Source organism: Rhincodon typus, chromosome 11 (assembly GCF_021869965.1).
Source record: "Rhincodon typus isolate 14 chromosome 11, sRhiTyp1.1, whole genome shotgun sequence".
NCBI lineage: Eukaryota > Metazoa > Chordata > Chondrichthyes > Orectolobiformes > Rhincodontidae > Rhincodon > Rhincodon typus.
In genome coordinates, this window is record NC_063342.1 from 53817875 (window position 1) to 53841544 (window position 23670).

A 23670-nucleotide genomic window follows, 5' to 3' on the forward strand; every position below is an offset into this window, starting at 1 on the left:
TACACTAAAGACATGGAAGGATTTTTCAGGTTACAACAGAGTGAGGAATTCCTTTGTCTGTCTTTCCTCCCGTCCCATCAACCCTTTCTCCACGAGAGACACTTTCATTTCATTTAAGAGTGTGTTGGCCTGCTCCACCTGCCCTCCCTCACTACTGCCACCCGCTGGTGGTGTTCTCACAGCACTGCTGAGCTCCCTTGTTCAGTGCCCTCCGTTGTCATCACCACCCTGAGGTCAGGTTACTTATGATTGCATTGTGCAGTCAGCAAGCAATACTCTATGAAGTAGCTGCACACTTGTGCAGAGCTGTTTAATGATAGCTGTACTAAGTGGCTAAGGAAGTGTGTCTAACCTGCAAACAGAGTGAAAATGGCACAATACAGGAGCAACTAGGTTCTAATGATCTAAGCCTGCACTAGATATGTCGACACATTGGTGCAGAGAAGGACGGAGTTGATCTATCTGTGGCAACTAAAAAGTCCTCGAGAGAAACATTGAGAAGGTAGTGGGATCTTACCATCTTGATCAATGGCAGGGGCATATATCTGAAGATACTGAAGCAATGACAAGAAAAAGTTTAATGACCTCATGAGGGATCATATTCAGTGAATACATTTTCAATTACCATTTTCTACCAGCTAAATCATGGAAAATGCTACATCATGGAAAATGCTCAATACGTTATACCCTCATCACTCACCTTCCAACAAATTCCATCAATCACAACTTATGCTTGAAGTTAACAGTTTTACCTCATCTTCAGGCACACATCTCTGCTGCATGCCTTACACCCACACCTCACAGCTTGTACACATATTCATGCATTCAAGCTCAACATCTCCTAAATATACCGAAGTTCACTCACTGATATACTGCCCTTACTCTTGGAAAACAAGTTGTTGCTCAATCTGGGTTTGCAGGAGTTAACCAACACAGATATGTCCTTACTGCAATGGAGTAGACTGAGTACCATCAATGAAGCTCTCATGACTATATCTGTGACCAACAGAAGGGTTGAATGCATTGGGAGCTGACTGTACGCTCCAACCTAATCCTTTATGTCCCATCCCATTTCCCCCTTATCCCACAAACTCTTCAGATATAGAAGCTGCAGATGTGTGAAATATTTCAGTCTTGCTTCCCCCCCTACTGCAAACCACTGCCCTTTACAATCCTACCCTTGGGCTTTTCTCTTGTCAAATACCCAAGAACTGTAATTTGATGAGGCAACAATAGAAGAGAAAGGTATGTAATGTCAGGAAAGCAATAAAGAAGAAGGAACATTAAAACTTCATTTTACACTCACAGCCACTGGCTCAGATATATCACTGCCCAAGGTTTACAGGCTAGCTGAGAGATGGATCTACACATTGTAAGGTATGGGCATGAACAAACTGCAGACACAGCAGAGAGAAAAGAGAAAATAAACAAAAGAAGGGTCTAGGCCCAAAACGTCAGCCTTCCTGCTCCTCTGATGCTGCTTGGCCTCTGTGTTCATCCAGCTCTACACCTTGTTATCTCAAATAAACAAAAGGAAGTGTTAGTTTACCAGATTATGGGTTGAGAGAGAGTTTTGTTCTAGGGGATTCAGATGAGCACTTTGATAGGGCTGTGAATCGAAAAAGTAGAGCATCTAAGGAGTGCTTCTTCAATGGCTGTAGCATAGAAGACTGCTGAGTGCTGAAATGTTTTGGAAATGCTTGTCACATTGGCAGGCTTGCCAGAAAGCCTGTAGCTGATGTTGTGAGCTTGGATGCATTTGTAACCAGTTTTATATGGAGATTGGAGCCTGTCCTTTCTAATGTGGAAGTGGGACATAATTCCATCACCACAATGAAGTGATAACTCAGCTTCTAATGCAGCACAAGAAATGTGCTAATGTCGGAGTGCCATAATGGATTCAGAAAACTTCAACATGCTCTCATTGCTGCAGATACCAGTGCTCAAAGGAGCTTCCCAAGTCTCCAAGTCATTCAACAACCAGTTCTTCCATTCATTGCTAGGTTTGAAGTTACCAGTCACGAAATCAAACCCTAATATCCTCTTGCCTGATGAAAACATTCCTGCTCCTATCCCACTGGCCCTTGTTGTTGCCTGTCAGCCATCCAGCCTGTCTAGACTGCTAAAGGAAATGAAAGAACTGTGGATCCTGGAAATCTGAAACAAAAACAGAACTTACTGGAAAATCTCAGCAGGTCTGGCAGCATCTGTGGAGAGAACTGTTCTGAAGAAGGGTCACTGATCTTGAAATGTTAACTCTGCTTTCTCTCCACTGATGCTGTCAGACTTGCTGAGATTTTCCAGCGATTCATGTTTTTGTTCTGCCCAGACTGCTGCTACTTACACAGAGATGGTGCAGTGCAAACCTGATACTTCTGACTGAGGTCATCCTATGTATTTTTCTGCAGTCTCTGCCACTAAAAGTCAGCAATCTTCATTGAGTCATGCTACAGCCATTAAAGGAGCAACTCCATAGGTGCAGTGCGAGCACTGGATGGCTGGTTTGCAATGCACAGTATCACCAACAGTGATGGCAAGTGGCAGCAGGAACTTATGATGCGTGGGCTGTTGCTAAATGGTGAGTTTGGAGCGGCTGTCATTGTTACTGCGGTCCAATGTTGCCTGTTTGATAAAGGCTGTCTTTTTGTGATGGCAAGGTTGTGCACGATACAACAGGTCCCTTGATGAATACAATAAGACCTCATTCCGGGTATGGAAACATTGCTTAAGCTCCCAAATATTCTGCTGTACCCCATTCTGTTTGGCAGCATCTCTACTTGTACATGCAACACCCAAAAAATGAGATGTGCAATCCTACACTGTTGGCACATTTATGTCAGCATCTTCTTTGTGAAATGAAGATGTCATATACATCGTTACTTGCTGAAATTGATGTTGTAGAATTGCTTCTTCAAATGAACTCCTGCTCAGAACCTGTCTTCCTCCTCTTCCCTCTTTAAATAGCTTGCTTTCTGTGCCTTATCTGCTCATTCTCCCTGGGATGTTGCAGACTGTGTGGGTATTAAAACTATAGCACCCATAATTAAAGTCGTGTGAACAGAACTGTTAAAATCAGAATCAAAACAGTCACATGTTACGCCACTCCCTGTAAACTTCAGCAACTTTGAATAACAGTACAAATGTCTCCAAACTCAGCAACTTACTGGAACAATATCTAGTAGACATTAATCATAAAGTAAGTTGGAAGTGATTAGTGATCTGTTTAAATAGTGGGGCTGAGGAATTCTTTTCCCCTTCTAAATGCATGTTCAGATTATGAGGTGCCAGTAGGTGGAGAGCTGAGAATCTAATTAGTATCAGACTGACAGTCATCATAACCTGCCTATTCTGCACACCTCCGGCATATGCTCCCAGCCTCAGCATTAAGCAGTTCTCCAAAATGACATTGGCACAGCCAGAGCTGTGTGCACATGCAACAGGAAACCATTTTAGATGCAAAGCAGAATATCATGTGCCAGAAAATACAGGCACTAAGTCTCCAAATTTTGCAGTCAAATACTAGCCAGGACACTGGGTGTGACAACCTTGTTCTTCTTTGGTATATTGTCATGGAACCCTTTATGACAACCTACAAAAGCAAATGTGATTTAATATCTGATCCAAGGAACAGGATGTTTGACATTGTGGTATACCCCCAGTTTTACACTGAAGTCTCTGTCGAGATCTTATTTTGTGTTTTTGTGGGACCTGAATCCATAACCTCCTGACACAAACATACAAGCAAACAGGATAGCACAAGTGAGAGATAGTAGGAACTGCCGATGCTGGAGAATCGGAGATAACAAGGTGTAGAGCTGGATGAACACAGCAGGCCAAGCAGCATCAGAGGAGCAGGAAAGCTGACGTTTCGATAGTACAAGTAATCAGTTAGACAAAGAACTCATAAAATAATAAGATTTATTTTTGTCCACTACTGCCAAAACTTTTGAGATGCATTCATAGCCAGAAAAAAAAACTTTCCCATAAAGTGTAATATAGATATATGTGTTTATTTTTAAATAAATAACTTCTGATATTCTGCTTGACGTGTGCAGCACAAAGGCTTACACTGAACCTATTTATAAATCATCCGGTCTGTGCACTTTTTATGTAATCTTTGTAAATATGTTATTTCTTGGCAGAAAGTTAGAGGTCAACATTCAGGTTACCCAGAAAATTGGCAGAACTTCATTAGTACAAAAATTGCTATTGCTCAGAAGAGGATTAAATGATTTGATGCAAGGACATTAACCAGAAACATTGAAGTTATTTCTTTCTCACGAGGTGCTATCTGACTCACTGAACATTTTCAGCAGTTTCTCTTCTGATTTCAGATTTCCAGCAGCTGCAATATTTTTCTTCTCTTTTGTTAAGCTGCTAAATCTGCTTCCAGCAGCTTTCACTCACAGCTCATTTATACATAACAAAGAATTCACTAAACCTCCTAACTCAGGCACAGCGTGAAGTGACTTCTCCAGTTTGTTTCTCCTTACACATTGGTCTGACGCAAAATACATTACCTGTGCAAATCAAAGTACTATTGCAGTCTATGATATGAGTGGATAAAGTTGAACAGCAAAGTCAACACCTGAATAACAATCTATTTGTCTTGAAGTAGATCGCAGAGGGGATAAGTATTCTCTGAAGTGTGTTCTCAATCAAAGCTTTGATCAGCATCTTGACTCACTGCACTGCGACTCTCCAAGCACTCTATCCTTAAGCAAATATTTTCTGGTGGTTGAAGATTCAGATAGCATTCTGTGATTTTGCACTACAATAATGCCCAAGCCAAGTACTCAATTAAATGCTCTCTGCAAGTTTTTGTTTTGTGACTGATGATGAAGACAATGATTCAATTTGTTCCTATACATGGTCTATACAACGGCACATGCAAGTTTCACTGTTCATATTTAGTCAAAAAAACTCTTCAGATGCTTTTACATCGCAAGCTTAGTATCAAAATGAAGAAGGTTTTCCTGTGGAGCAATGCTGAAATAGCAGTGTGAAACCAGATTCAGGGCTTAACCTGGTCCTTGGGTAAAATTTAGACATTTCTTTGACATAGCAATCTCATCTCCAGGCAAGGTCTTTACTTTGGTTTGACATTGCATCAAGTGCAAGCTTTGTCTTGAGTTAAATGTTTAAAGAGTAGCTATGCACTCTTCTGTAATTGCTAGATGTTTACGTTTCTAGTGGTTAAGAGAGAGCTTAACATTTGCACGCACCCAGGCATTCACAGAGTTCTCTCCTAAACAAGACTGTTCCATTTGCTACCAGACAGGGTGAAGCATTATAAGGAAGACTGTTATGTTAGAATCTGAATAGCAATTACTATCTCAGGCCCTGGAAAATTGCAACCAAGGGAGAGAAAATATGTTTGAAAAATCCTCAGTTTTCAGGGAATGCAAACTCTGCATATAACAGGTAGATAGTAATAAAATTACAAGGTTTAAGACAGGATGGCAGGCAAAAGTTTGGGTAAGGCTCATCATACAGATCAGTTTCACGTGATTTCTGAGCCCTTACACTCAACTGCTCTTTCTTCTCGGTGAAGGTTATTATGCATGCAGCTGAAACATTTCGTACCATGGATATGTAAGTTTATTTGTATAACACTGACTAAACTACAGGGCATCCCAAAAGAACTTCATAGCTACTGAATTGCTTACAGTCATAGAGTTATACAGCATGGAAACAGATCGTTTGGTTCAATTAGTCCATGCCGACCATAATCCCAAACTAACCTAGTCCCGCTTGCCTGCGCTTGGCCCATATCCCTCCAAACATTTCTTATTCACGTACTTAACTAAATTTCTTTTATATATTTTAACTGTACCCACAACCACCACTACCTCTGGAAGTTCATTCCACACACAAACCACTCTCTGTGTGAAAAAAAGGTCCCCATGTCTTTTTCAAATTTTCTCCTCTCACCTTGAAAATATGCCCCCTTGTCTTGAAATCCCCCACCCTATGGAAAAGACCCTCATCTATACTGCTGAAAGGAAATCACTGAACATGGCAGCTAAATGGATCACAAGATCTTACAAATAACACCTATCTGTTCTCCTAGATTTCACATCAATACAGTCCTTAACTATCAATAGGTTTCTGCCTATTTTTTTCATTAGGCAGAATTCTACATTTCTTTATACTTAATCAACTCCAATAGGTTGCATGTGTGCTCAAACAGCTCAGAGATTCATTGTTCATTGCATCCAGTGAGAAATGCAGACTTCTGATTTCGCAATGTGGAGTGAAATCAAAGTCAAGTCTGTAAATCCCAAGTGTGTGTGGGTGTGCGTGAGAGTGAGTGTGTGTCTGTGTTTGTGCGTGAGAGTGAGTGAGTCTGCGTGCGTGCGTGGTGAACAAAGATACTTGTGCTGTACTCAATCAAGGAGCTTAGGAAAAAGTCTGTTCCATTTTGTCATCCATGAAACACAGAGCAAGTCAGATTCCGATTTGGAAATTCACATACACCGTCCTTCTGCTGTAAAATTTCCCTTGCAGTCAACAAAATGCTTTCCTCAATTCAGTGCTTATCTCAAGATTATTGCAGCGATGCTCATAATGTAATTTTAAATTGGGTCAATTATAGGGTGGAAGATGATGGAAACTGAGCAGAGAGGGTGGCCACGCTGAACTATTCTCACTTCAATGGATCAAAGTAAACTCTGTGCAGGAGTACATTTTCTAACTTACAGAGTACAGAGCATAAAGGTTATGTTTTGTAAAATGAATAATTCAGAGAGCTTGACAATAACTTAGAAGATGAGAGCTCTAGTACCACAATAGCAGTTTGAGACTTGGAAGTCTGTTTTAAAAGTGTAGTGGTAAAAAGCAAATATTAAGTTACTGCAACCATGAAGTTACCAGGCTTGTTTTAGAAATCCAACTGAACTGACTGACGACTGAAAGAACAGGAAACCTTACCCACTATGACTCAGATGTAATTGCAGTCTCATATCAAAGTGGATGACAAGGGCGGTAGTCTAGAAAGCAACTGAGTTTGTCAAACTGTTACCATCTTCTGAAGAGGAACTTCTTAAAGGTAGTGGGCAATAAATATCACCTCTGGAAGTGACCATAACCCCAACCCAGAAATGAATAATTTTTTAAAAAAAATCAGAGAAACTGAGTTGGTGTGTATCTTAAATATTTAGGTCCCTGGAATTGTTCAAAAACAGCTGCTAAATCTATTAAAAATTGTGCTTCAAGTCTGTTTCTTGTTTTGTAGCTGATACAGGATTCTTCTTACTGGGCAGGACAGTTAGAAACCTCTTCAGGGGAACATTTGCTTCTTAACAAGACAGGAGGATCTTTTATAAAATACAGGCAGTGCTGCAGGCACAAGATAGTGCAAAGTTGCACTGTCTTCCCAGGCTAATCAAACACTCATTTAGATATTCCAAATGGGATTAATTCTTTGTAAAATGTTATGAGAAACAGCATTCTGTGCTTGTATGCAGAGTTTGTGTGTTATAATCTGGCAAGTTTTACATTTTCATGTTATTCAAGTATCTATTGCAAATTGTGGGCAAAATGGTATCTGTTTCACAAAGTGCCCGAAAACCTTTTGTTTTTTGAAATGCATTTGCATGTGGATAAATACAAATCTTGCCATGAACAAGCACAATTGGGCAACAATTTAACATGTACATTTTTTAAAACAAAAATGGTGAAGTTTTATTAAAACAGCTGAAAGTAGATTTAATCTTAAAAATCACCACTGCTAATTACAAATTAATGCTGATGTTTTTACTTCACAAGACTGCTTCACTTCATCCATCAGTGTCAACATAGCCTTCTATTTCTTTTATGTCACGTACTTATCGAGCTTCCACTGATATGCCTCAATGACTCCATATAGTACTCTCACCCTTCTAAGTAAAGATTTTCAAATAAAGAAAAAAATAACTTTTCCCATTCATCTCTCCTCTGAAGTACACTAACTTATTGCTGGAGTACAATATCAAGCCCATAAAGTACCCTGCAATTACTGAGTCAAGTGATTAATTCCCATGTCTAATCCTGAACAATAAACACAGGAACTTAGGAGAAGACCACTGGCCTGCTTAACCATTCAATAAGACCATGACTGATATCCCTGACACAAAGCCCCATATCCCCTAACAACTACAGAAAACAACATCTGATATTTATTGGTATACTTGAACTTACATTAATTATGCCTTGCAGAGGAAAATTACAAGCTTTTTTGTGTATAAAAATATTTCATAAGTTCAATTGTGGAAGGTGTGACTATTTAGGCTATGTCCCCAGCAGTGGATCGTTTTTCTCCTTCTTATCTATTTGTTCCTCTAAATAGCTTGGAAATTTAGTTCAAATCATTCTTGACCTTCTAAATTTCACAGAAGGCAATCCTAGGTTGTTTAATCTCTCCTACTATTTTAACATCTGGTGTCCAAGTATCATTCTAGTAAACCCTCTTCCTTTAAGATCAATATATCCTTCTTAAGGTGTTGTGCCCAAACTGCTGAGTACATCATGTGTGTAACCTCTGCTATATTTAGCTGAGAGATAACTTCCACCCCTTCTAGCCCTCCAGATATAAAATCCACCATTCCATTAACCTTTATGAGTATTTTCTGTATTTGATCATGCTAATTTAATGATATGTACCTGGACTCCCATGTCTATGGACCTTGATTGTTTCTTGCTGTTCACTATTTAGAAAGTAATCTGTACAATCCTTTATATGTTCAAAATGGATGATCTCACATTTATATGTTCTAAATTTGATTTGTCCGAGATTTGGCCATTCACTTACTTAATTAGTAGCAATAGTAATGTTCTACTGAAAATCCAGCGGCAAGAAAAGTAGTCCAACTGCAGAATCCTTTCCTGAGGCAACATATCCAGCACCGAGGCACTAATCACTGAAACCCAAATCTGCTACAAGAGACATGCCATCTGTGTGCCTGACAACAGGTTCCTGAAGCAGCTGTTCTGCTTTGAATTTGGTTGCAGCAGGAGACTACCATGAGGACAACAGAAATGCTTCAAGGATGTCCTCAATGCATTCCTGAAAAGACCACACCTCCCCATTGAAAATGGAAGTCTTGACTTCTGACTAACCAAAATGAAGATGTCATGTCGGGTAAGCACTGAACACATTGAGAAACTTTGGCCTTGTAATCCAGAATTCCAAGCTAATGTTCTGGGGATATGCATTCAACTTCCACTATTGTACATGCCAAAATTTGAATCCATTAAAAATCTTTAATTATAAGCTAGTCTAATGTCGATGATGTAACTAACCAATGTTCATTGTCATAATAATAATTATTGTTATACTAATAGCAATAATAACAATAAAATAATCAAATAATAGCAATAATCCATCTAGTTCACTTATATGTGACTCCAGGCCCACAGAATTGTGGTTGACTCTTAAACTGTTCTCTCAAGTGACCTAAACAGCTAATGTGCTCAAGATAACTTGCCCACATTCCAGACAAGAATAAAGACTGTGTCAGGAACATATAGATATTGAGGTTTAGAGAAAAGTGCACAATCCTTCAAATGTCTCACTGCCTGGCCTGTAAAGCACCACTACGGACTGTACATTAGACTTTTCAGTCATCTCAGAACTAATGGAACCAGAGTGGAAGCAAGTCATTCTTGATCCCAAAAGATTGTCAAAACAGAAGAAGCAGTTTCTATTTTCACTACGTAAGCCATAACCTATCTTTGTATTGATGACAAAATTATATCAACAGTTTACTATTCCTTCATCAAAGTAATTAATAAATATGCTGAATATTTGAAGTTCCTTCACAGATCCCTATGTGGGGCACAACTAGTCACCTGTATCATGAAAATACCTAACAATAGCTCTAACCTAACTCCTTTCATTTAGCCAAATTTTTAATAGATCAATAACTTGCTTTCAATTCCATGGGTTCTAACTTCAGCTAACAGTTATTTTTTAACAAGGGATTTTACCAAATTCTTTCTGGAAGTCATAGTAAATAAAATCTATCGATATTCGTCAGTCTGCTGCTTTCAACATATGTTTAACAAATTCAATCAGATTCATCAGACAGGACCCATCCCTAAATATCTGTGCAGGTTCTCCCTAATTGGCTGAAACATTTCAAGGTGTTCAGTCACCCTAGTCTTAATTATCAACTTTAACACTTTCCCAACAGCAGCTCTTGGCTGACTAGTTTACGATTCCTTGATTTTCCATGCTCGCCTTTCTTTTAATTTGGGATGACATGCACAATTTTCCAACCTAAAGGAATGGTTCTTGATTTGATCATTCTGGTAAACCTGAATTGCACTGTTCTCAAGGAGCTTCACATCATTTCTAAAGTGTGATGATTAGACCTGGATGCAAAATTCTAGATCGGTCTAATCAGAGCACTGTAAATATTTAGAATGGATTCCCAGCTTTTGTAATCAATGCCTCTATTTTCAAGGTCCAAGATGCTAACTGTTCCTTCAAAATGTTCTTCAACCTTCAAGGATCTATATAAACAGGTCTCCATATCCTTCTGTCCCTGTACACCTTTAGAAGTGTGCCTTCACATCGATATTGCCTCTGTCTAACACTTCTGCCAACAGTTCTGTCGACTAAATTCCATCTACCACTTGTCAGCCCTTTCAGCTAGCCAATGTCCCGTTACAGTTAATGGATATCCTTCTTACTGTCCATTACACCTCACAGTTTGGTATAATTGGTAACTTTTGAAATTTTACTCTGTACTCCAATATCCAAGTGATTTATATAAATCAACAGAAGCATTTAATCTTGGGGAACATCACTGTTACTATCCTGCGGTCTGGAAAATAACCATTTACCATGACGTGCAGTTTTTAACCTTAAACCAATATTTTATTCCAGCTGACGCTGACCCTGGATTTTGTTAATCAGTGGTGCTTGTCAAACTGACTGCCATTAGTTTTCTTGGCATGTCCAGCTCACACATTTCTTCCACTTTTGTAAATACTGAAGCAAAGTAATTCTTCAATATGCCTGCCATTTCCTTATTTTGATTAATATCACTGCTACCAGTTTTTACATTTCTTCTGACCACTCCATCTTTTATTACTATAATTATGAAAATTATGTGACTTGCAAGTCTATTTTCATTTTTCCTAACTTTGCATGAGGAGAATATAAACTTAAATTGAAGAACAAGGAGTTGGGATGTCATGTTGAGGTTGTACAAAAAGTTGGTGAGGCCTCTTCTAGAGTACAGTGTGCGCACTTCTGGTCACCCTGTTTTAGGAAGGATATTATTAATTAGAGATGGTTCAGAAAAGATTTACCAGGATGTTGCCAGGGACGGAAGGTTTGCATTAAAAAAATAGGCTGGGACCTTTTTCACTGGATTGTAGGAGGTTGAGGGGTGACCTTATAGAGGTTTATAAAATCATGGGGTCATCGATAAGGTGAACAGCAAAAATCTTTTCCTAGGGTGGGGGAGTTCAAAACTAGGGTTATATTTTTAAAGTGTGAGGACAAACAGTTAAAAAGGACGTGAGGGGCAACTTTTTTTTTCACAGTGTAGTGGTGGATGCAGGTACATTTGCAATGTTTAAAAGACATTTAGATAAGTACCTGAATAGGAAAGATTTGGAGGAATACAGCCAAATGCAGGCAAGTAGTACTCGTTTAGTTTGGGAACACGGTCAAGATGGATTAGATGGATTGGTTGGACCGAAGGTCCTGTTTCCATGCTGTATGACTCTGACTCAAGCAACTTGTCCTGTCACTCTGTTATTTACATCTCTCCCTTTTGCCAGGGTCTGTGTTATGTCTGCATTTTTTTAAAGATGTGTTTTCCTTGGATTTTGGTTTGACTCTAAGCTCTTTCGAGAAACATGGCTGTGCCTTCAGGATAATAACCGAGCTCTGTGCCATATTAAGTCTTTTATTAGACACCTTCTACTGATCTCCCATCATTTTATCCATTAACAGACTTGTTTAGTGTACCGTGCAGAGTTTCTGTCTTACTGCATTGCAATCAGCCTAATCTGTGGTGGTATAGTGGCTCAGTGGTTAGCACTGATGCCTCAGTGCCAGGGACCTGGGTTCAATTCCACCCTCGGGCAACTGTCGGTGTGGAGTTTGCGCATTCTCCCCGTGTCTATGTGGGTTTCCTCCGGGTGCTCCGGTTTCCTCCCACACTCCAAAGGTGTGCAGGCTAGGTGGATTGGCCATGCTAAATTGCCCATAGTGTTCAAGGATGTTTGGGTTAGACATGGGGGAAATGCAGGGGTAGGGGAATGAGTTAGGGTGGGATGCTCTTTGGAGAGGCAGCATGGACTTGTTGGGCCGAATGACCTGCTTCCACACTAAATCTAGAACGTAAATTGCTGGGTTTTCATTCTTCTCTTTTAAGCATGACTTTGAGCTTGATCAAATTATAAGTTCTCATCATGTAATATTCATGTTCCATTAGGATGTTAACTAAGTCTAACCTATTACTCATGACTAAATCCGATAAAGGAGGTGCCCTTGCTGATGTTAGAACCTGCTGGGAGAGAAAATGGAGCTAGACAGACTCAAATGCTGGTCTGCTTCTCTCAACCTGTGTGAAATGGAATTGAACTACTTCCTTTTTTTGTAACACTTTGTGGAGCTGGAGCAACACAGCAGACCAGGCAGCATTAGAGGAGCAGAAAAAGGGTCCCGACCCAAAATGTCAGCTTTCCTGCTCCTCTGATGCTGCCTGGCCTGTTGTGTTTATCCAGCTCCACACTGTTATCACTGACTCCAGCATCTGCAGTTCTTACTATCTCTTCCTTTTTTTCTGTTGTTAATTACGTGTCACTGTGCTATTTTGCTGTAAGCAGTTCACTGTTCATCCTGACCTGATGCTCATCTGATAGTCACCAGAACACGGGGTGAGCAACCAAGTACAAAATCTCAATCATCATCCCTCCTTCTGCTCCAGCTAAGATGTGCAATTCAGCACAAGATGAGGATTGTAAATAAGAACTCCTTGAATGTCTTGGCAACTCGCTGTCTTTACATAGATAAGCCACGAGGGAAGCTGAGGAAGAGATTCGTGCCAACTGTCTTTTTGGAGCTTGACAGGTCTGTGACTGTACTAATGCTGAACGACATTTTATCCCAGATATTTTGTATTTATTTAAAACACCAACATGGACTCATTTGAACTAGGAGCAATTATTATTTTGAATAATGATTTAAACTGACTTACTGCAATAAGGGATACAGATACAAAGGTTGCGTAAAAGATGTCCACCTATTTAACTATTCAGGTTACTTACTGCGATCTGTAATAATTGCTCGCGCCTCCTGATTGGATGTCTTGTTTTTCAAGTTCTGTGCTGCAGTAATGAGCTCATCCAGCTGAGGGCGTTTCTGGTCCAAATCTTGCAGAGTGGCCTAGAGAAGGGAGGGATAATCAATGTTCAGGAAAGAGTCTCAAATGATAGAATCATAAAATCCACAAAAACGCTTTGCTTTTCATTTTGATTTCCAGTATTAATTGGCAATAATAATAAGATTCACAAGCATAAACGGGAAAAGTTCACATACCACCAGGAGCTGTAAAATGGCTCAACTTCAAAAATGCCACGTGGTTTATGTGTGTACTTGCCTCGGCCATTGTCAACATAATCACCGTTAATTTTAGTTTCAGAGCTGATTCTACATTGAATCCCAGTTCATTGGTAACTGCCATTTTGAATACATCACTAAGCAAAATCCATATTGAATATATATGCACTCAACAAAGGGAAGAGCTTGCACATCCCAAAATGTATTAAAGTAATTAATTGATTTTGAACTGTTATTAGGTAAGCTGTTGACATAGAACATTTTCACACAGCAAGTCGCATAAACGACAAACAGAAAAACATCCAATGTGACCATTTTTGCTGGCTTGAATTGAGCAAATTATTAAGGCTACAGTTATGCTGTTCTTTTAATGATATCTTTTGCATCCACCTGAGCAGGCAAAGCGACTAAGAATAAAAGGAAAATCTTTTCAGCAAACCCTTACTGTAAACAAATCCAGGCCACCTCCACTGCTCCCATTCCCACTGCACTAAATGGATCACCATCTTATGCTCCAAGTTCATCAGGGAGATGCAGTTGGCAGCTTTTGAGATAAAGCTGAGTGATACAAAAGATTTGTTGGCAGTGGAGGTAGAAGCAATATATATATTCAGCCAACAAAACAAGCCCCCCAAGACATCCAACACTTTCGCTGAGTGGTGGCTGCTGTGGGCTTCACTGTTGAGAAATATCATCTGAAGTTCTTCAGCTATTTGGAAGTGGCATAGAAAGAATGATAGACGACAGGAAAGTATCAATTAAAGTAGATGTTAGATAAAACTTTCAATTTGTTACAAAGTTTAAAGACGGATTGATCGATATTATGTGCATGTCGCATCCATGTTGCATTGTTCACACTCCAGATACAGGAAGTAATTATAGATTTTGACAGGTATATAAATGTCAATATTTGTGGTTTTTATGGACAATTAACATCTAAATTTTCATTTGCACTGCTTAAGTGGCGACACAAAGTCGACACAGTACCTATGAGAAAGAGTTTAACTGTTGTACAACACATCTCAAATTAAGGAAATTAAGATGCAGTATTCCGCCTGCAAAAAGGCAAGAAACAAAATCATGTGACTCAAAATCATAATTAATCATCAGTTAATGTTTTAAAATAAATGCAATTTGTTTTTGTGTGGTTTTGCTCCCTCTCCTTAGCTTTAAATCAAAGTCAGAAGTAATGGGTGATTTGGAAAGACAACTTCTTGGACTGGGGTTTCATGTCTATCTGCATTTCAGCATCGGTCTCTTCATCAGATGGTTATCTTACAGCACCTGCTCATTCACCATCATTTATAATAATTACTTTTATCTGAATAGTTATACAAGATAATTTCAGATTTTTCTGGCTCCAATTATTGAATGATAGTTTAAGATTATGAATTAAACAATGCCAAATATCAAAAGGGAGGACAAGTGACACCAAAACTGACAGAAACATTATTTTGGTCTTCACATAGCCCATTTTCTGACAAAAGTTGGCACATTTGTGACTCACCACCAGTCCCTATGATACAACTGAATGAATGTTGGGTATAGATGTGGTTTGAATCCTGCTGCACACTCATGATAATTATTCCTTTCTAAATGTCTTGCACATGAGCACAGAATTTCAGCTATCCTGGAAAAATGTGCTCAAATGTGGAATGTCGCCCCAAAACACACAAAAAAGTGTAGATATACAACTAAATAAAATAAAACAAATCTTATTTATTCAATTGTTTTGAAGTAATTGGTTTAATTATGATCCTTTGCTCAATGTTGATTTTCAATTATGCAATATTTTTGTATTGTCAGCAATTTTGAAGCTACTTGTGGCTACTCCGACTTTTGTACCTTGGCATGTATGAGCCTGTCAAACCATTTTAAGAACATAATAAAAGCTTGCTTTATTCGTGTGATTATTAAATGCTGTAGAAACTTAACTGAAATGACCTAAGCTTGTCAGAGAGACTTAACTTATTTGCTGCAATAAATTTTTAATAACCATTCTTGCAGGATCTGTGTTTCCTGGATGTTACTGAACTGAACAGTCTTACCTTGTTACGGAAAGTTCAATATTTTAAATGACCTTGCAATTCTGTGAAAGCGCTTATTCATAAAGGTGGAAAAGTACAAATAAACTGTGTCCAGAGCAGAGTCTCTAGTAAACCCAGATAGCTTGTTTGAAGTATGCGAACACACTTTTCCTCTTTCTCCTCTTCCATATTGTAAACACTTGTACATTATTGATGTGATGATACATTGAAATATTCCTTTTTTAACTTAAAAATGTCAGCCTGTGGGTAAAATATGCTAAGTCAGTTTTTGTTCACAAGTTTCTTTGGTCATGTCCAAACACAAAAATAAAATATTCCTCTGAACACTTTGCTGGTCTATTTTTGGAAGGGTTTGTGTTACATTTTAGAATCTTTCTAATGTTTTACTTTGGCTGACAACAGCAGTACTTCCGTAAGCAGGTCAGCATGAATTGAAATATGGAGTCTTGTGCATGGAATGAAGGAGTTTGCCCAGCCTTGGCATGAAGATATATTATTTGGAAAGCTCATGGATTGTCGACTGAATGCTTCTTCCTTCTTCAATAGTTGAAAATATATTAGTTTGTAAACACTATTTCTCAAATAGGGACAGTGGAAATCTGGAACAGAGGATTGTGAATACTGGGTCCATTAACATCAACAAGATGGAAATCTATGAGTCTTGTTAGGAAAGTTATCAGGGGATGAAGAGTAAAAGCCACCAATATGCTGTATTACAGATCAGCCATGATTGAACTGAATGGTGTAAAAAGTGACTGAATGGCATCCACCTGTTACATTGTTTTCACATAACTGTGGCTTGCAACTTCAGCCAAAACTATTTACAAGATAAATAAAAGCAGATGTACTTATCTCTAAACGATTCTTTTCTATTTTGTATCAAGGCAATGAACTTTGGATATAAGTGAACTAAACATGAACATAAGTGGTAGGGCAGACATGCCAAAATAAACTTTTCATGTTTGAGATATTTAGTTGAAGGCATATATTATTTTATGGCCAGGATAGTTCCCTAATTACCTAACATTACAAATAATGAAACTACCTTCTCTTGCAGCAGCAAATTTGCAAACATGTGACACCATAATTCTAGAGGAATTCTTGAGAAACAATATTCTCTCTCGACGTTCAGTGAATGATTTTCTTCTATCTCTTCTCCAGCAATAACTATTAACTCCTTCCTCAGTTTCATTCTAAAGACAATGGCAGCCATTGAAGGGCATAGTTAGTGGTTAAACTTTCAAAACAGAGTACATTGGACTAGAGTTTCAATTTTAGATAAACAAGATATCCTATGGAAACAGTGTGAAAGATGGAGCTTCTAAGTGGTTATAGTTAAGTCATGAGCAGAAAACTCAAATTAGTCTTAAACATAAGAACATAAGAACTAGGAGCAGGAGTAGGCCATCTGGCCCCCCACACCTACCCCGCCATTCAATAAGATCATGGCTGATCTTTGAGACTCAGCTCCACTTACCCGCCCGCTCACCATAACCTTTAATTCATTTACTGTTCAAAAAATTATCTAGCCTTGCCTCAAAAAACATTCAGCAAGGTAGCTTCAACCACTTTACTGGGCAGGGAATTCCACAGATTCACAACCCTTTGGGTGAAGAAGTTCCTCCTGACCTCAGTCTTACATCTGCTTCCCTTTATTTTGAGGCTATGCCCCCTAGTCCTACTTGCACCTGCTAGTGGAAACAACCTCCCTGCCTCCACCTTATCAATTCCCTTCATAATCTTATATGTTTCTATAAGATCTCTCCTCATTCTTCTGAATTCCAATGAGTATAATCCCAGTTTACTCAATCTCCTCATAATCCAACCCTCTCAACTCTGGAATCAACTGAGTGAATCTCCTCTGCACCCCCTCCAGTGCTAGTATATCCCTTCGCAAGTAAGGATACCAAAACTGCACACAGTACTCCAGGTGTGGCCTCACCAGGACCCTATACAGCTGCAGCATAGCCTCCCTGTTTTTAAACTCCATCCCTCTAGCAATGACAGACAAAATTCCATTTGCCTTTTTAATTACCTGCTGCACCTGCAATCCTACTTTTAGCGATTCATGCACAAGGACACCCAAGTCCGTCTGCGCAGCAGCGTGCTGCAATTTTTTACCATTTAAAACATAGTCCATTTTGCTGTTATTCCTACCAAAATGGATGACCTCACACTTGTCAACATTGTACTCCATCTGCCAGACCTTTGCCCACTCACTTAGACTATCTACATCCCTCTGCAGACTTTCTGTGTCTTCTGCACACTTTGCCCTACCACTCATCTTAGTGTCATCTGCAAATTTTGACACAGCACACTTAGTCCCCACTCCATATCATCTATGTAAACTGTAAACAATTGCGGTCCCAACACTGATCCCTGAGGCATACCACCAGCCACTGAACGCCAACCAGAAAAACACCCATTTACCCCTACTCTTTGCTTTTTACTAGTCAACCAATCTCCTATCTATGCCAATACATTACCTGTAATACCGTGCAATTTTATCTTATGTAGCAGCCTTTGGTGTGGCACCTTGTCAAATGCCTTCTAGAAATCCAGATATACTACAACCACAGGTTCCCCATTGTCCACCATTCAAGTAATATCCTCAAAGAATTTCACCAAACTAGTTAAACATGACCTGCCCTTCATGATCCCAAGCTGGGTGTTCCCATTGGGAGAATTTGTATCCAGATGTCTTACTATTTCTTCTTTAATGATAGATTCAAGCATTTTCCCCACTACCAAGGTTAAGCTAACTGGCCTATAGTTACCTGCTTTTTGTCTACTTCCTTTTTTAAACAGTGGCGTCACATTGGCTGTTTTTCAATCTGCCGGAACCACCCCATGGTCCAGTGAATTTTGGTAAATAATTACTAGTGCATTTGCTATTTCCCCCATCACCTCTTTTAGCACCCTGGGATGCATTTCATCAGGGCCAGGAGACTTGTCTACCTTCAGCCCCATTAGCTTGCCCAGCACTGCCTCCTTAGTGATAATAATAGTTTCTAGGTCCTCACCTGCTATAACCTTCTTGCCATCAGTCTTTGGCATGTTATTTGTGTCTTCCACTGTGAAGACCGACACAAAATAACTGTTTAATGCCTCGGCTATTTCCTCATTCCCAGTTATTAAATTGACCTTTTCATCCTCTAAAGGACCAATGTTTACCTTCGACACTCTTTTACGATTTACATATTTATACAAACTTCTGCTGCCTGTTTTTATATTCTGAGCTAGTTTACTCTCATAATCTATCTTACTTTTCTTTATAACTTTTTTTGTGGCTTTCTGTTGGCCTTTAAAGATTTCGCAATCTACTAGTTTCCCACTAATCTTTGCTTTTTTGTACGTTTTTTTTAATCTGATACTTTCATTTATTTCCTTAGACATCCATGGTTGACTATTTCTTTTCCTACAGTTCTTCCTTATCACTGGAATATACTTCTGCTGAGCACAGTGAAAAATCGTTTTGAAAGTCCTCCACTGTTCCTCAATTGACCCACCATAAAGTTTTTGCTCCCATTCTACCTTACCTAACTCCTCCCTCATCCCATCATAGTCTCCTTTGTTTAAGCACAGGACATTGGTACTGGATTTAACCTTCTTTTGCTCCATTTGTATTTTAAATTCGACCATACTGTGATCGCTCCTTCCAAGAGGATCCCTAACTGTGAGATTATTAATTATTCCTGTCTCATTACACAGGACTAAATCTAGGATGGCTTCCTCCCTCGTAGGTTCCATTACATATTGTTCAAGGAAATTATCGCGGATGCATTCTATGAACCCCTCCTCAAGGCTGCCATGACCGACCTGGTTTGACCAATAGATATGTCGATTAAAATCCCCCATGATAATTGCCGTACCATTTTTACATGCATTAGCTATTTCTGTGTTTATTGCCCACCCCACCACGATGTCATTATCTGGTGGCCTGTAGACCACACCTATCAGTGACTTCTTCTCCCTGCTATTCCTAATTTCCACCCAAATGGATTCAACCTTTTGTTCAGTAGAACCTATATCATCTCTCACTACCGCCCTGATGTCATCCTTAAAAATCAGAGCGACACCACCTCCCTTACCTGCCTGTCTGTCCTTCCGAACAGTTTGATACCCCTGGATATTTAACTCCCAGTCATAACCATCCTGTAACCATGTCTCTGTAATGGCCACTAAATCATACCCATTTGCCATGATTTGCGCCATCAACTCATCCACATTGTTTCGAATGCTCCAAGCATTCAGATAAAGTGCCTTTATGCCAGTTTTTGCACCTTCTTTTTGGGTCCTATAGTTCTCCTTCCCTTTAACTTTTTTCCTAATTTTCAATGGAGTTGAAGCTTCCTCGTCACCTGCTAACCTGCTGCTTTGCCTTACATTAATAGTTATTCTCCCTCTATGCTCACTCGTCCCTTCCCCCCTACTTACTAGTTTAAAGTCCTATTAACCATCCTATTTACCCTTTTCGCAAGAACACTGGACCCGGCCCTGTTCAGGTACAGTCCATCCCAGTGGTATAGATCCCCCCTGTCCCAGAACTGATACCAGTGCCCCATGAAAAGGAAACCCTCTTTCCCACACCACTCTCTTAGCCACGTGTTTACTTCCCTGATCCTCGCCTCCCTATGCCAACTTGCACGTGGCTCAGGCAGCAATCCAGAGATTATGACCCTTGAAGACCGGTTTTTTAATTTTGTTCCTAGTTTTTCATAATCCCGAAACAGGTCTTTTTTCCTAGTCCTGCCTATGTTGTTGGTACCTACGTGGACCACAACTACTGGACCCTCCCCCTCCCTCTCTAGTAGCCTCTCAAGCCGGTCAGAGATGTCTCGCACCCTGGCACCGGGCAGGCAACACACCATGCGGGATTCTCTATCCTGCTTGCAAAGGATACTGTCTATCCCCCTGATGATAGAATCCCCTAAAACTACAATCTGTCTTTTATCTCCCCCTTCTTGAATGGCCTCCTGGACCATGGTGCCATGGTCAGTTGACTCATCCTTCCTGCAGCCCTGTTCCTCATCCACGCAGGGAGTAAGTGCCTCATACCTGTGGGACAATGTCAAGGGCTGCGGCTCCTGTGTTCCTGTCTGCAGGGTCCCTCTACCTGCCTCACTCGCAGTCACACACTGCTGTCCCTGCCCGCCGATCAAATTAACATTAGTTAATCTACCAGGTGTGACTGCCTCCTGGAACACAGCATCCAGGTATTTCTCCCCCTCCCGGATGTGCCGCAGTGTTTGGAGTTCGGATTCCAGCTCATCAATTTTGAGCCGGAGCTCCTCGAACAGCCAACACTTGCTGCAGATGTGGTCACTGCCGTTCTCAATGGGATCAGCTAGCTCCCACATCATACAGCTAAAACACATCACCTGGCCTGCCATCTCTACTTAGTTAATTATTTAAAATTAATTAGTTTTGTTTTTAGTTTTGCAGTGTTCTCTGCACCAGTAAATTTACTCTGTTATATAGTCAAAACACACTCCGGCTTTGCCTTCCGAACCGCTCCCAGAGGATTTGGCGTCTCGGTGACCTCCCCGAAAGATAACAAAGAGATGAGGAAAAAAAATGCAAATAGCTTACCTGCTCACCACACATAGTCCTTATTATTAGGTTAGAGGAGGTGGAAGGGTGGGAGACACTACACGTGTCGTGTCTCGGGTATTAGTTTACTCCCAAATTTATTTTGAAGGCCGCGGTCACGCGAGGTAAGACTTTTATAATCGAAAAGCTTACCTTCCCAGGTAACACAAGGAAACATAAGGAAGAAAGTTAAATTCCTTAAAGCTTTTTGTGAATATTGTATTCCATTTAATTCACTCTGCCTTACAGTAATAATAAGTCCATTTGCTATCGCCTTCTTGAGTTTTATTCACAATGATTCTCAAACCCGTACAAACTTCAGCTTTCTGCAGTTTTTCTTTATTCAAATAATATTCGGCTATTCTATTCTTCTTGCTAAAGTGCATAACCTCACACTTTCCCAAATTATATTCCATCTGCCAAGTCTTGCACACTCACTTAATCTGTCTATAATCCCTCTTCGAATTATCGTCACCATGTGTCATCTGCAAACTTGGCTATTGTATATTTATTTTGCTCATCCAAGTCATATATATTAGGTGTTACGTCCCATTGATCCCACACAGAATTCTTTGTACTTGCAGTTAATTTGTCTCTGTAGTAGTCTTCTTTTGAATGAAACACATTTTGCAATTAAGGCCGGTAAATACCCATGGTATCTTGGGCTTCCGATCCATTGCTTTAGTACATCCCAATGTTATAGAAACAGAACTTGCCACCAAATAAGTATATGGAAAAACACTGTATTCAGTCTCCACCACAAACTCAATTCCCTAGCCCTCGATTCCTTATCCACTGACTCCATCCTTCTTGGTGACTGTATGAGTTTGAAGGGGTTTCACAACCATAGTGTCAGATTTGACCCGAGATGAGCTTTCAGTGACACGAACATTCCATTACTAAAATACTCTACTTTCACTTCAATGACTTCACATGACTGCATCAGTTAAGCTCACTTGCTTCTGAAATTTATTTCTTTAATCTCTAGGGTTCACTGTTTCACCCTTCTCAGTGCCATCTTCCACGCTTTACGCACTTGAGGGAATCCAAAACCTTAATGTCCACTTCCTGCTTGCATCACCTTTCATCCACCTTTCACCCCTATCTTCACTGATTGACATTGGTTTCCAGTTCCAAATCTCTTCAGTCTTAAAATTCTGCTGCTTGATTTCAAGTCCCTTCAGAGTTTCTTCTCTAAACCTCTACATTCTTCCTTTCCCAAGAATCCTTCATGATCTCTTGTTACAACTAGGTGAGGAGGGGTCATCGTTTCCCTCTTTCTTAAACCCTTTTTGGTCAGTAACATTTTATTTTCTCTTTTCACATATAGCTGTCATTTAAAATTATTTAACCAAATCAATAAAAAAGTGAAGGCCAGTTAATTCCAACGATTTCTCAAGTGAATGAGTATCGAGTTTTATTACTTGTTATTTTCCAAAAAGTAATAAAATGCAATACCAAACGCTACAAAGTTAAAATTAGGGACAGGAGGAATTTCTAACACAGACAAACACAGTTAAAATTTTTAGATGTCCCTTGGGCTGCCAGAACGAAAAGACCCCAGTCCAACTTTTCAGCTATTGTTCTGTTTCTTTGGTAGTGGCAAAGTTCATAAATCTTCAGTTCTCAGCGAATGGTGATGTTTCTAACTTGTGTTTTCGCTGTCACTGGTTTCTGTGATTGAGACAGACAGAGAGAAATGTGCTTCCAGTATCCTTGCTGTTATCTAACTGTGTTGTGTTGTCCCTCTTTTATCTCAGGGTTCTGCAGATATACTATTCCTTTGCAGATTCTGGAGTTTTTATTACTGTTTCACTTCAAACTGGATAGTTAAAGGCAACCCTTCATCTTTTAATATGTGCAATCATCAAGCAGTTGTGAGTACAACAATCAAAGTGAATTTCTTGGTACCTCATTGAGTTTCCTTGCCTTTTGATGAAAATAGTCATTTTGAGCACGTTTGTTTCCTATCTTCCATGTTGACTGCCTGGGCTTTTCAGGTGATCACTGTAGCCATTTTAGGTCAGCTGTGCACTTTTTAAAACCACAGACGAATTAACAATTGTAACGTCTCCCCATCAGAAAGAATGGCTGCAAACAATATCTCTCAGTTCTGATTATCCTTTACAGGGTGAATGTGAAAGAACAATGTAATAACTGCAATGACCAACAGAAACGTAGGAATTTGATGCATTCATCCTTCCACCACATCAATAGAATCTTAGCATTTCTTAAACCTTTAACTCATTCCATGATTTTACACTGCCACAATGCCTCTGTAATTCCATCAACTTTTCCGACAATGTGAATAATCTTAATTTGTTGAAATGAATGATTCCATCTGAATAGTCTCACATGTTGAGTTTTATACATTTCAATGAATACCAGTAGATTGTGATGTGTGTAGATTAATGTTTCTCTGTTACTGTACCAGACATAGTCTTCTAAGAGTCAAGAATAATCCCA

The 23670-nt window shown here is 39.6% G+C and overlaps 1 protein-coding gene across 2 annotated transcripts in view; it reads right to left on the reverse strand.

Moving 5' to 3' along the window:
- Positions 1–23670, reverse strand: part of dmd (dystrophin) — a 1291331-nt gene that overhangs the window by 345247 nt on the left and 922414 nt on the right. For both annotated transcript variants that reach the window (XM_048602828.1, XM_048602824.1), the window contains exon 49: positions 13273–13390. In XM_048602828.1, coding sequence (XP_048458785.1) covers positions 13273–13390 — 118 coding nt within the window. The remainder of the gene's footprint in view (positions 1–13272; positions 13391–23670) is intronic.